The 14,253-nt window shown below is 53.0% G+C and overlaps 1 protein-coding gene across 7 annotated transcripts in view; it reads right to left on the minus strand.

The window, feature by feature from the left end:
* Nucleotides 1-14,253, minus strand: part of DLGAP2 (DLG associated protein 2) — a 620,511-nt gene that overhangs the window by 76,678 nt on the left and 529,580 nt on the right. For all 7 annotated transcript variants that reach the window (XM_070460164.1, XM_070460165.1, XM_070460161.1 and 4 more), the window contains one exon: nt 6,340-7,400. In XM_070460164.1, coding sequence (XP_070316265.1) covers nt 6,340-7,400 — 1,061 coding nt within the window. The remainder of the gene's footprint in view (nt 1-6,339; nt 7,401-14,253) is intronic.

Here is a 14,253-nt window from a genome sequence, read left to right on the forward strand (position 1 = left end):
CCAGGCCCCATGGTGATGCTCCAAAGATCCTCCCTGCAGCCTGTGTGTGGAACTAGCCTCCATCCCAGGCCAGGCTGGGTCCATGAAAGACACGGAGACACGCCAGCCTCACGTGGACGAGGAGGGGGCTTCACAGGATGGAGACTCTGGGTCCTCACAGGCCTGACCCTCAGGGTGGTGTGGCCCAGGGACCTGCAGCCGCAGAGCAGGGCTTGGGGGCAGCATGTCCAAGCTCCCTACAGCCAGGTGCTGAGTGCCCATCTCCGAGCGGCTTTCAAGGGGATGATGACCCCGGGGAGCGGGTGGGCACGAGACCACAGACGGCAGTGCAGAGCTGCCAGAGACACTGCGGGAGGAAGAAATGCCAGGAAGACAGCCACTGGGGAAACAGACACAGGTTTACAGGAGTGGGGGCACTTGGGAGAAGAGATTAGGAGGAGGGACGTCTGGGCTTCTCTGGGCATCCAGGCTCTCACCTCTCTCCTCGCGGGGGTCAGTTTCAGCAAGCCCGACAAACTGGAGGATGGACAAGGCTGTGGGACAGAGGCTGCCCCCTGCCTCATGCCCAGCAGTAACGCGGGCCCACGCTTTAGGCCACTAGTCGGAAGACTCGATCTGTGTGTGCCTTTGACTTAGCAACGTCCCCAGACAACAGGATTCGTGCCGGGGACTGTGAGCTGATCATTAGGGTCAAAGGAGGGAACTGATAATATCTGATGGGGTGGCTGAACATATCCACTAAATCATGCCATGGATAATATGCAGAACTAGTATTTAGCCAAGGAGAGACGTCCACGAGGGAGAACAGTGTTTAAAGTGTGGACGCCGTGTTTCTCTACTTTAAAGGCAGAAGTGTGTGTGTGTGCACACATGTTCAGTTGCGTCCGATGTTTTGAGACCACATGGACTGTACCCACCAGACTGTCCATGGGATTTCCCAGGCAAGAATACTGGAGTGGGTTGCCATTTCCTCCTCCAGGGATCTTCCTGACCCAGAAATTGAACTGTGTCTCCTTTGTCTCCTGCATTGGCAGGGCTGTTCTTTACCGCTGAGCCACCAGGGAAGCCCTGAAAGACAGAGATGCTGTATCATGCATAGAAACACAGCCGGAAGGATGTGTGATTATCACTGGGAGACAGTAATGGTGGGCTTTTCAATGATTTGCTTTTATATTTATATTTTCTAAATTTTCTACATGGACCATATATATATTAATAACTATTGTAATAAAAAGTAAACTTATTTTTTTTAACTTAAGAAAATTTAGTCCCAAATGAGAATACATTTCAGTAGAGGAGACAGGCATAAAATAACGTGAATTATGGTTTAATTAGGGCAAAGAAGGAGATGTAGAGGGCAAACAGGGAAGGACCAGAGGAAGCTGTCGACAGAGAGGAAGTGATTGGGGAAGGCTTCCTGGAGGTGAGGCTGGGAGCTCTAGCTCACTGGGACTTGAGCAGAAGGCACAAGAGAGGCTCACAGAGGCTCTGGCTCCCCCGCCAGCACCCCGGAGAGATGAGGGGCTCAGCAGTTGGGCAGCTGCTCCAAGGAAGCTGGTGGGAGGCGGATGGGGAGGAGCCATGTGCCAGGGAAGATGCATTCCCGCTGGCAGCTTATAGAATTTTTGTGAATCAAAAAACATGCTTCTGTAAAAAAATACAAAGTAAAGATTTTTTTTCCAGCTGCTGTGAATTAACTAACAAATGAGATCAGCTTGTATATTTTTGTTTCTGATTGAAGCTGCCAATTTCGCAGTCTTTGACAGACGAGATTTCAATACAGAAGGAGAGTAAACCAGAGTCAAGAGCGGTTGCAATTGATTCCAAAGCATATGTCTGCAGACTGTCAAAAGAACAGGGAGTGACCCGGAAACGCCACCATGCCTCAGTAAAGAACGCTTTCTCCAGCACACTACAGGGCCACAAACCTGCAGTGGCGGGCGTGAGGGCAGCCAACGTGGACCCCAAAACATCAAGTGCTTTCATGAATGAATAAACTTCTTTTAACGGTATCCACAGTCTCCGCGAATCCATGCACAATCTGTGCTGCATTTAGAGATAATTATTACTCTAATTTCCTACTTGCTTATAGTAGTGAGTGACATTTACAGTTTCTGAATCTTCCTAAGGTCGAGGTGAGTGTAGATTTCAGTATCTCCTGCTTGTTGCTTGAAGGAGACTTCAGGCTGCAGATTAAAATGTCCTTTCTTCCTTTCAAGCAGCATGGCAAAGGGACAAGGGCTGGGGTTTTGTAATAATATTCTCTTCCAGGCGCTCAAACCAAGGAAGAAAATGCCATCAAACACTAGGTGTCCATGTGGGGACATGTCTTCTCCATTCAGTCCAAAATTTTGTTGTTTTGTTTTAAACGGACGCCAGGCACACTTGCCCTGGGAATATAACAGAGCAAGACAGCTGGGCTTCCCATTTCCAGGCTGTCACAGTGCAAGACCACGGGTCCGAGTGGGGCACCCTTGAGGGCAGCATGGACAAGTGTCTGGGGCAGCCTTGATGCCACACACTGGGGGGATGTGGCCAGCACCCTGGGGGCCACGAAGCAGGACGCAACTCCATCCCCTGGAGGACCGGCTGCTGTTTTGTGCGACCCCACCCCCTGGAGGGCTGGCTCCCGTCCTGTGCGATCCCGGCGTTTGCCTTCCTGAGCTCTTTTCTGTATGTAAACCAGAGTGCTCTTGGTTTCCTCTGCACGGTGTCACTGATGGAGGGAACTGTGGTGCGCTGCTCCACCTGGAGGGTCAGAGCAGCGTGCAGGTGGGTCTCTGAGACTCCCTCCTCCAGTCCAGATTAGCAGCAAGTCTTCACCCAGAAACGAGCTCCTGAACACTCCACTTCCCTCTGGACATGTCTGTCAGGGCCCAGATGATTTTATATTAAGATTCATGTTCTTATTACAAGTGACCTTCCTTTTATTTCTGTTTTATTAGCATTTGGAAGCTTTATACATGGATACAAGCCTGTGCGCTTGAGCCTTGAACGACGTGGGAGTTGGGGTGCTGCCTATCCACGCAGCGCAAAGTCTGAGCATAACGTGCAGTCAGCCTTCCAGGTGCAGTTTAAGAAAACCATCCATCTTTACCAAACGGGCCTTTTCTGGTTTCTGCCTCAAGTACTTCAAAGGTCTCTGGCCTAAGGGTGCTCCCACACAGTCAGACGTAAAGGCTGACTTCCAAGAGCTGAGGGCGTGGGTCAGCTCTGAGACCGACTCCTCCACATCCCGTCTGAAGTGACCCCACCTCTGTCCGGACTCTGTCCCCCTATTCCAGCACACAGGGGCAGGGCCAACGGGAGTGACTGGTGTCCAGCACGTGGACCGACCCGGGAGGCTGCGATCACTCACTGCCTCTCCATCAGGTGCTGGTTTGGTCTCGGGCCTGTGACAGGCAGGCGTTTGAGAAATGTTGCTGAAATAAATTCTTCATCGACAGATGCTGGGGTTTGAGCATTTGCCAGCTGTGAGCCTGGTAAACCTCTCTGCCTCATTGATCGCGTATACATCAGACGCTGTGGTTAGATTTGAGAGAGTCTAAGAAAGGCCCTTGGGAAACCGTCAGTCACTACAGAAACGTGTAATATTGTGTGGGTGAACATTCTACTTCATTCTCGTTCACCAGTTAAGAATGGCAGGGCCTGTGTGTGACTGAACGTTCGCAGTGGGAAGTCAGAGAGGAGCTGACTCGTGGGCTGGCACGCCCGCCGCCCTCGGCACAGAACGCACTGTGTGAAGAACACTGGGAAAGGTGGCGGCGTAGGCTGCATTTCTGTGTGCACTCGAGCTGGGGGCCAAGGGGGCCTCATCAGCTTCATGAGTGACCCGGGGGCAGGCTGCTCACGACCCACAGTGTTTGGAGTCCTTTCCTGTGAAGGACGGTGGGGCAGGCTGCATGCCTGGGGCTGGGATGGGCAGACCTTGGCAGGGGCTGGGTGCTGGGGGCAAGGCTGAAATGCCCTTCCAGCCTGAGGAAGCCTCCATGCCCTGAGGGGACCCTCAGGCTCCATGTCCTTCTGCTCATCTCCTCCGACAGCTCCCAGAGTGTCAGGGCGGGAGCTCTTCCCCCAGCAGACCCCAGACAAGACCCTGCAGCACGGTCAACACAGACACGGGGGGAGACCGGAGGGACCCCATGGGTCTGGACCACCAGGCGTGCAGAAACAACAGAGAGAGGAAGGAGGGACGGAAAGTGAAGGAGGCAGGGGGAGAGGCAGGGCCCAGGACGGGAGAAGGGGACCAGAGCTGGTGCTGGTCCTGGGCTGTGATGCTGCGGGGGGCTGCACTGGAGGGGCCCAGGCCCACGTTCCCGGTGTGTTCCCAGTGTGCTCCAGGCGTGACAGAGGCAGCTGCCCCCACCTGTCCTCCCACCAGGGCCGGGCAGCCATCATCCACCTTGTGTCCCTGGAACTCAGGGCAGGGCGAGACAAGGGGGCCATCCGATCCTGAGCTGACCGGCTGCACGTCACCCACCCCTTCAGTGTGACATTCATTAAAACTCTGACCTTAGATGCCATGTCTGCCAATGGAGGAAACACCAAAACAAGCTCTTTCAAAGAATAAAATAAATCAGAATTTTCTTTCAATTCTGTTGTCTGCTTTGACCTACTTAAAAACATAAAAAGAACTTCCTCTAATGTTAACTATGTATTCTGTACAAACCAAAGGTGAAAATAAAATACAACACTTTTGCTCAGCTCCAAATTTCTCTAGCTTCTGGTGGAGAAAATAAAAAGAGCCTGTGAGCATTTATTTCTCCCCTCTGTTCTTTTAAATCTTATTCCTACAGCAGCAGCTACAGACAAACTCTTCCACTCCCCTGCCTCTGATCTGGCCAGGGAGGATCCCCAGGAAGTGCAGTGCAGTCAGCAGGAGTCTGCGGGAGGGCTGAGGCTCCCAGCTCCCCGGACACCAGCAGTCTGGGGAGGGGTGGGGCCTGGGGCGCTCCAAGTCTCACATCTCCTGTGATTATCACAGTCCTTTACAGACGTTCGGGCAAAAACTTCCTATTTATGCATTAGCAAGGACTTCCCTGGTGCCTCAGTGGTAAAGAACCTGCCTGCAACGAGGGAGACCTGGGTTCGATCCCTGGGTTGGGAAGATCCCCTGGAGAAGGGCATGGCAATCCACTCCAGCATCCTTGCCTGGAGAATTCCAAGGAGAGAGGAACCTGGTGGGCTACAGTCCACCGGGTCACAGAGAGTCGGACACAACCGAGCATGCAAGGGGGCATTTAGCAAGTAACTACAAGTAAAATTTAAGTCTCTTAAATATTAATATTTTAATTACTGTTAATCAAATATTACTATTTTAATATAAGATAATAATAAGCAATATTGTTTAAATATTGCTATTTAAATTCATCTGTCTCTTTGAATAAATCTGCCTATGAAAGCAATCTGATGAGCAGATTTTCCTTTTAAACCAGATCCACTGGTCATGGACCGTGCTCCAGGTGGCAGTTGGAATTGCTAATGCAATTCGCAGCCATCTGATGCCCGAGAAGAATCGCGGTTGCTTATCTGCCTGGTTAACTGACTGCCTAATGCCTCAGCCAGCAATCAGACGCTGGTGATCAGACGGTTACTCAGGATTCCAAGAGGGTCTCTCCTACTCAGGATTCCAAGAGGGTCTCTCCAATCCCGTGCACAGCCCGCGTCACCCACTGAAGGGCGGATTTGAATGCAAATTACATGTGCCCTGAAGGAAACTTCAGGTTTCAGGGCTTTGCTAACAGCACTGTTGGCTGAGAGAAGTAACTGCAGAGGCCTCCTGAAAGAAGAGGGGCCTCTCAGCACTGGGCTCCCTCTCACTTGGGCGCGTGCGGTTAGGAGCCAAGAGGACAGGGAGGCCCCGCAGAGGGTCCCGCACGTCACGGCCTCCACGCCCACTGTGTGCCTGTTCTTGCCTGTGGTGTGTTTCACCCACACCCCAGAGAACAGATTCGGTTCCTATAACCAGGCTCCCTGACGTATCCCAGGCGTAAAGCTGCCGGCGTGGGGAAGGCTGGTGAGCTCATGCAAACTCACTCCTGGGCCCCACTGGCCGCTTTCAGATGGGGAAACGTTGCTGTGGGTGCACATGTCGTGGCCATCACTGGATCCTGCAGCCTCAGAGGCCCCCGGGGCTGGCCCGCCACACTCCAGGTCCTCCTGGGATGGTCCCACCAGTAGCCTGCAGAGTCGGGACGACCCCCTCACCTGCAGAGCCGGGACGCCCCCCCTGACCTGCGGAGCTGGGACACCCCCCTGACCTGCAGAGTCTGGGACGTCCCCCTGACCTGCAGAGGCTGGATGCCCCCCTCTACTGCAGAACCGGGACCCAGCCCTCACCTGCAGGTAGTGGCAGGGCCGCAGCGGTGGCTTCAGCTCCGGGGGCCCGGGCGGCTTGTCCAGGTGCAGAGAGCTCTTGCGGTAGGCCTCCTTGGCCTGGCTCACGGTGAGCGTGGACCAGGAGCTGCGCTTCATGTACTTGGCGTCGGGCGTCAGGGCCAGGCCCTCGCAGGCCGAGCACTTGACGTCGTTGTTGCTCTTGGAGGTCCGCAGTGAGAGGTCCCCGAAGGGGCCGGGCAGCGCGTCGGGGTAGCAGCGGGCCGCGGGCTCGGCGTGGGGCCGGCCGAGCGCGCTGGAGGCGCGGCAGGTGCTGTCGCTGTCCAGGTTGTCGTCCGAGCCCCACCAGCTGCCTGGGCCCCCGCGTGGCCGGCCCTCCGCCTTGCGCTCGCGGCTCTTGCTCCGCCGGCCGTGCTTGGCGTGGTGGCCGTGCGCGTGCTCGTCCGCCCTGCCGTCTGCCCTGGTGCCGTTGACGTGGCCCTTGGACGAGCCCTCCAGGGAGTGGGACTTGGTGAAGAGCTTCTGCACGGAGTGCACCAGATGCCGGATGCGGCCGGGGCTCTCGCTGCGCTGCTCGGCGGCCGCGGAGGCACGCTGGTACTGCAGCGTGTGGAAGCCGTCCCGGTGCAGCGGCAGCTGCTTCTCGAACTGGTCCAGCAGGTTGGCCGGGATGCGGTTGATCTTGGCGCCCGCGTGGGCCACGGCGCAGTCGTCCCTGCTGTCATAGTGGGAGCTGTAGTGCATGCGGGGGAAGGTGCTGCTGGACACGTGGTCGCCCAGCACCACGGGCAGCATCACGCAGTCGGAGTGGATGGAGGTCCGCGGGGAGCAGCGGTGGTGCTCCAGCGGGCAGCTGTCAGCGGGGCTGAGCAGGTAGGGCGGCCGCGCCTCGGGCCCATGGTGCAGGTGGCCCAGCTCGCAGTCCTCGGGCGGCGTCAGGCCACACGTGTGGCCAGAGCACAGCGGAGGGTTCCGACTCCCGGATAAGCCCTTCATAGTCCTCGGAGCGGGGGAGTACCTCTCTTCATTGAAGTGCGGAGTCGGGGACCATGAATACTGCTGGTCTGTCGAGAGAACACAGAAGCCGGGTCAGACGTGGAGCGACTTGGAGGGAAAACCTGTGTGGACACCCGCGTCCACACGTAAGCTGTTTTTACCCTGGGGCCACTCCTGATTTGGACACTCAAGTGAACGGTTGTGTTTTCACACCACGTGGACAGCTCCAAAGTCCAGGAGCATGAAGAAGAGTAACCAGTGTCCCCAGCGTGGTTTTGCAACTACAAATACTGCATGTCTAAGATGGTCATCAGGCCTTGACGGTGAGATTTGGTGGTGTTAAGCAAGCAGTTTGGGGGAAAAAGAGTTACACTGACTACATTTGAGTGCTGTAGTTCAGTCTAAGAAGTTTGAGGAATAACACCTGCTACTTAAGCAGTGATGTAGCTGGTGGGCTGATGAGCCACACAGAGGGTTGGCCGTGAGCCACGTAAAGCCACACGCTGGCCGTGAAGGCAAGGAGCAGAGGGGACCTTCTCAAGGCCACCGTCCAAGTCAATGTGAGGATGAAGCTGTGATGCCCTGATTTCCTGTTTTGCACTGTTGATTTTGAGTTACACGATCCTAGTCAGAAAAAAAGATTTCATTTTGTGAGTGGTGCTACTGTACAGAGACCCTCGAACCACCAGAGCTGACCTCTGCAGGATGCTGGGTTTGCCAGGGGGAAGGCTGCTCAGCCCAGTGGTTGGAACGGGGCCTCTGGACATGACTAGTTAGGTTCTGCCCCCTCTGTGCAGGTGCTCTAGGTGGGCTTCCGTGTCCTCAACCTTGGAGGTCCAGGAGGAGGGCATGCAATGGTTACTCCAGCTACGTTACCATGATTGTGGTTGTTACCATTTTCAACTCTCAGCATTTATGAAGTTCAGGTTTACTGGGCTCCAAGCTTTGCCCCTCGCTCTACATCTACTTCCTGCTGTCCTAGCATTTATGCTTCTATTGCTTCCAGCTGGCCATCAGAGAGGTGCAGGAGACACAGACTCTAACACAGCACACTATGTGCATACATAATGTTTACACATAATGCATATATCCACACATAATATGTATACAGTACACAGTATGCATTTAATATAATATATACAGTAAATACAGACTTTATGGTATATGTGTGCTGTGCAGTGCTTAGCCACTCAGTCATGTCCAACTCCTTGCAACCCCATTGACTGTAACCTGCCAGGCTCCTCTGTCCATGGGGATTCTCCAGGCAAGAATACTAGAGTGGGTTGCCATGCCCTCCTCCAGGCGACCTTCCCGACCAAGGGATCAAACCCAGGTCTCCCACATTGCAAACGGATTCTTTACCATCTGAGCCACCAGGGAAGCCCATTATAGTATATAGTACACACACACACATATATAGCTTCCTCAATGGCTCAGCAGGTGAAGAAATTTGCCTGCAATGCAGGAGACACAGGTGACGTGGGTCTGATCCCTGGGTTGGGAAGATCCCCTGGAGGGCATGGCAACCTACTCCATTATTCTTGCCTGAAAAATCCAATGGACAGAGGATCCTGGAGAGCTACAGCCCAATGGGTCACAATAGTACATAGTATGATATATATGATATATAATGTAATACATACAGAAAATACAGACCCTAATATGTACAGGCATGCTGCAGCCCATAGCATCATGGAGAGCTGGACACAACTAAGTAACTGAACAACAATAACAAATATTTAGAGGAAACCAATTCTATTACAGTATATAACATACACAAGTAGTTCAGCTCAGTTCAGTTGCTCAGTTGTGTCCGACTCTTTGCGACCCCATGAACTGCAGCACACCGGGTCTCCCTGTCCATCACCAACTCCCGGAGTCTACCCAAACCCATGTCCATTGAGTCGGTGATGCCATCTAACCAACTCATCCTCTGTCGTCCCCTTCTCCTCCTGCCCTCAATCTTTCCCAGCATCAGGGTCTTTTCCAATGAGTCAGCTCTTCACATCGGGTGGCCAAAGTACTGGAGTTTCAGCTTCAGCATCAGTCCTTCCAATGAACACCCAGGGCCAATTTCCTTTAGGATGGACTGGTTGGATCTCCTTGCAGTCCAAGGGACTCTCAAGAGTCTTCTCCAACACCACAGTTCAAAAGCATCAATTCTTTGGTGCTCAGCTTTCTTTCTAGTCCAACTCTCACATCCATACATGACCACTGGAAAACCCATAGCCTTGACTAGACGGACCTTTGTTGACAACGTAATGTCTCTGCTTTTTAATATGCTGTCTAGGTTGGTCATAAGTTTCCTCCCAAGGAGTAAGCATCTTTTAATTTCATGGCTGCGATTACCATCTACAGTGATTTTGGAGCCCAGAAAAATAAAGTCAGCCACTGTTTCCACTCTTTCCCCATCTATTTGCCATGAAATAATGGGACTGGATGCCATGATCTTAGTTTTCTGAATCTTGAGCTTTAAGCCAACTTTTTCAATCTCCTCTTTCACTTTCATCAAGAGGCTCTTTACACAAGTAGTATGTATAGGTAATACATATATTCATTTATAATATGCATATATTATATGCAGAAATAAGGCTCTATTATAGTATACTATATATATATAATATAAATATGTATACACAGGAAATAGAATCTATGATTGTGTATAATATGCACACATAACATGTATATGTAATGCATATATATAATATGCATATATAGTATATAGTATGCATATACATGGGGCTTCCTTGGTGGCTCAGTGGTAAAGAATTCACCTGCAATGCGGGAGACGTGGGTTTGATCTCTGGGTTGGGAAGATCCTCTGGAGCAGGGTATGCAACCTACTCCAGTATTCTTGCCTGGAGAATTCCATGGACAGAGGAACCTGGCCGGCTATAGACCATGGGGTTGCAAAGAATCAGACATGACTGAGCAACTAACATGCATATGATACACATAGGGAATAGATTCTATTACCATGTATAATGGGCACATAACATGTATACATAATGCATATATTCATATATAATACACATACAGTATCTAGTAAGGATACAGTATACACAGGGAATAGATCCTGTTAGAGTGTATAATGTGCACACGTGACAAGCATCTGTAATGCATACTCCCTATGACACAAGGTGCACATGCAGGGAACACAGACGGGGTGGCGGGCCCTGGGAGGCCACTGGCCGGCCCCAGCCTGTGCCAGGCCCCGCAGAGGCTCCGAGCCCCGAGGAGAGCGGGTAAGCCCGGCGCCCCGCACTGCGGGCCTGTCTCTCGGCCTCCGGGGGCATTCTGCGCCGTGTCACGCCGGCAGCCGCTCTCGCGGGTCCTCTCCATGGCCTACCCCCGGGCTGCGACGCTTCTTGTCTGAGACCCAGCGTCAGCACCACCCGCCTTGGCTCAGACGAGCCTGGGACCCCTGTGTGCGTGTGCAGATGGGGACAAGAAGGGCCCCCTGTCAGCGCCAAGGGCCTCATGCTCTCAGGAAGGAAGCTGACTGAGCCTGACCCCGCCTCGGGGTCCAGCACCCCTCCCAGGACCGGGGGCCCTGTCCCCCTCCACCAAGTGCATCCCGCTTTCTTCACTCACAGACCTGCCCCGGAGCCATCTCGCGAGGCAAGGACCCTAGCTCACAGAGCCACCCACCCTGGCCCCAAAGGCGCCCCTCGGGCCACCATGGGAAACAGGGAAGAAAGCAGACAGACGCGAGGCATCTCCCTGATGGTCACTGACCCAGTTCTCTCGATGACCCTGCAGGAGAAGCATCGCCACCTGCCAGGTACCGGAGCAACAATGCCTGTGGAAACGAGGCAGGACCCTGCGGAGCCCAGGCACATGCCCCGCCACATGCCTCGTTCTCAGCTTGGAGAAAAGCCTTTAGTCTCCAGGTTTCCCCGAGGCTCAAAGAGCAGAGTCAGCACTTACTAGCTGGGGAAGTGAGGGAATTGCAGAAAAAACGAAAATGTCCTGAAGAAACGAGACGAGAGATTCAACACCAGCACAGCAATAACAGAGGGTCCTGGTTGCTCCTCAGGGATGGACGTGCCACCTGACACATATCTTGGGGCTGTTCTGCAGAAAACAAGAACCCTGCCTGGGTGGAGGGTGGTGACTACATGCTCACACCCCAGACCAGCCGGAGGTCGAGGTCTGAGGCTCCTGCAGTGTCACCCCATGTGCTCACGCCCAGGCCGGCCAGGAACAGGGATCTGAGATGCCGTGGTCTCGGCTGGGGCCTCCCATCAGTAACCTGTCTCTCGTGACTCGGGCCTCTCCACGCGCTTGGCCTCACTGAGCGTCTGGCACCACCACGCTGGCCAACACCAGTGTGGGCTCCCAGGCCCCGCCCCAGGCTCCACGGCTGCCACCTGTCAGGCTGGTCCAGACGAGGGGACAAGGGATAAGAAGAGGACTGAGCTTCCCCGATCCCAGGAACTTGGGGGGGTGGGGTGAGAGGTCTACCGGGGAGTGCCTGCTGGCAGGAGAGAAAACAAAACTTTCCCAAGGACGCCAGGGTGGGGGTGAGTCCGGGCGCGGTCTCCTGGGGGCAGCACGGGGTCTCCCCTGCATGTTCACAGCACAGGGTCTGCGATTCCGGGCCTAGGGGCCCTTCACCCCCTGGCACAGCCTCGCTCCGTCCAGCGAGAGCCGCACATTGGCCTCGGGGGGCGGGGTGGGGGTGGCCATTCCATAAGAGCTACACAGCGCCTGCCCATCTCAATGGCCAAACTGTAACCAGAGAACTTGAAATATTAGGAAGGGATATTTCAGGTCCCATTACATTTTAACACAGTTAAAAGCAAGTTTTCAAAGGAAATTCAGGGTTCAGCTAGTAAACAGCATGACCGTATTCTGTAATCTAGACTGTATAGCAGCCTAAGTTGTCATCCTATTATTGCCTGCTTTATTTTTCCATTAACGTGTAATTTAATACAATTCCAATGTTGCTCCATGCTAAAGAGCCAACCCATTATTGTTCCACACACATATCACGTTTCTGCTTAATGTTTAGCCTGCAAGCTACGCTATGGCTGTGGCTCCATAAATGAACAGCATCAAAGAGAAAAGTTTAACTGAAATGAATTAAATTTGATTTTGCCACACATTGATAACACTGTCATTTCCCCTGAGTTCAGGGACTGAATTTTCTGGCGTATGCGTGGAAACTTACACCTTACCTCTGACAAATAAAGCAATAACAACACACAGGGTAACAACCCACTGTAAATGATGTCCGAACGGAAACATGTGATGAGGATATAGTGTAGGTTTTTTTTTAATAAGTCTGCATCAGTTCAGTTCAGTTCAATTGCTCAGTTGTGTCTGACAATTTGCAACCCCATGAATTGCAGCACGCCAGGCCTCTCTGTCCATCACCAACTCCCGGAGTTTACCCAAACTCATGTCCATTGAGTTGGTGATGCCATCCAGCCTGCATAACATATAGTAAATCCTGAGGGGCTGGTAATTTCTCTTTGTAAAAGTGAGGTAACAAAATGTGGAAGCATCTTGGCTTCCTCATTTCCAGCTATTCACTGAACACTTTTTTGTTATTAAGCAAAAAAATAGCAATTATCATCATTATGCATTAACTATCTTCCCAAATTCACCTGAGGATCTAAATGCACATTTTACGGCTGGATTTCACAAGACAGTTGGCATACCTGGTGAAAAACACATTCTGAGTCGTGGAATTAACCTTTTAAAATATGGCTAACCTGATGGAGTGCTCACTGCGCTGGGTTGTGTCACAGACTTTACCCTCCTGGAAGCTGCCCCCCAACCCGGAAGCCGTCTCCACCACAGGCAGGGACCGAGGCTCTCAGGGCAGGTGGGCAGGGCCCAAGGTGGCTCACACACGCAGACACACACGTGCACATGTACACGCTCACATCAGAGCTGCGCTGGACAGAACCCTGCATCCGGCTCGGGGCTGCTGATGACGGGAGGGCAGAGGGGGTCCTCTGGGCCCCTTCTGGTTAAACCAGGCTCGCGGGTTCTGCATCTAGCACAGCCTGAGCCACCCAGGCTGGGCCTGTGCTGCGGCGATGGCCCAGGTGTTCTGGGGGCATCTGGAGCCCTGTGCCTGCCCCACCCCTGGGTGCAGAGCCCTCAGCCTGGAGGTCCTTCTGTGGGGACCCTCTGCCGGGAGCTCGCTCACACCCGAGCTGCCTGCACTTCTCTCTGATTCCACCCCCTCAGGGGAGAGACAGACTGTCTGCCCTCACTGAGAAGGAGAACCCTGTTGGAGGAGAAATCTCACTGAACCAAATGGAAAGAACAATCCAAGCAAGACAAAATGGAAGTGCAAAAACTTCCTCCAGTGAACCGTGGTGGTGCTTGCTAAATAAAGAAGGACATCTTTTCCCAGATGAGTGAAACTTGCCAACACTCCCTCAGAAATCTCAGTTGGATCTGGGGTTGGTCCTGGAATCGCCCGGTTCCCTGTGCTTCCCGGCCCTCCCCCACTCCTTCCTTCCCACGGCCCCCCAGAAGCACCAGCTCAGCCTGCCTGCCCGCGGGGCTCCTTGGGAGCTTCACTCGCTGGCACCTGGCAGCACAGAGCCGGGCAGCGGGCACAGCGAGAGAGCCGGTGGACCTGTCCTTAATTTGCTGTGTGAGGTGTGAAAGATGGGGCCACCGTGTCAAAAAAGGAGCCGGTTTGAAGCCCCTTTTAAAATGTTTCCTCAAAAATTAAACAGGGAAGTTCAAGACTTTTATGCTGACAGCTACAAAACATTGTTGAAAGAAATTAGTGATGCTCTAAATAAATGGAAGCACTTCTCTGAATCCTCAAAAAAGAATGTATAGCTGAATTGCTTGTCTGTACAGCAGAAATTAACACATTTTCAGTCAACTGTACTTCAATAAAAAATAAAGATATCTCATATTCATAAATTGGAAGAATTAACACAG

This window comes from Odocoileus virginianus, chromosome 32, assembly GCF_023699985.2.
Source record: "Odocoileus virginianus isolate 20LAN1187 ecotype Illinois chromosome 32, Ovbor_1.2, whole genome shotgun sequence".
Classification (NCBI taxonomy): Eukaryota; Metazoa; Chordata; class Mammalia; order Artiodactyla; family Cervidae; genus Odocoileus; species Odocoileus virginianus.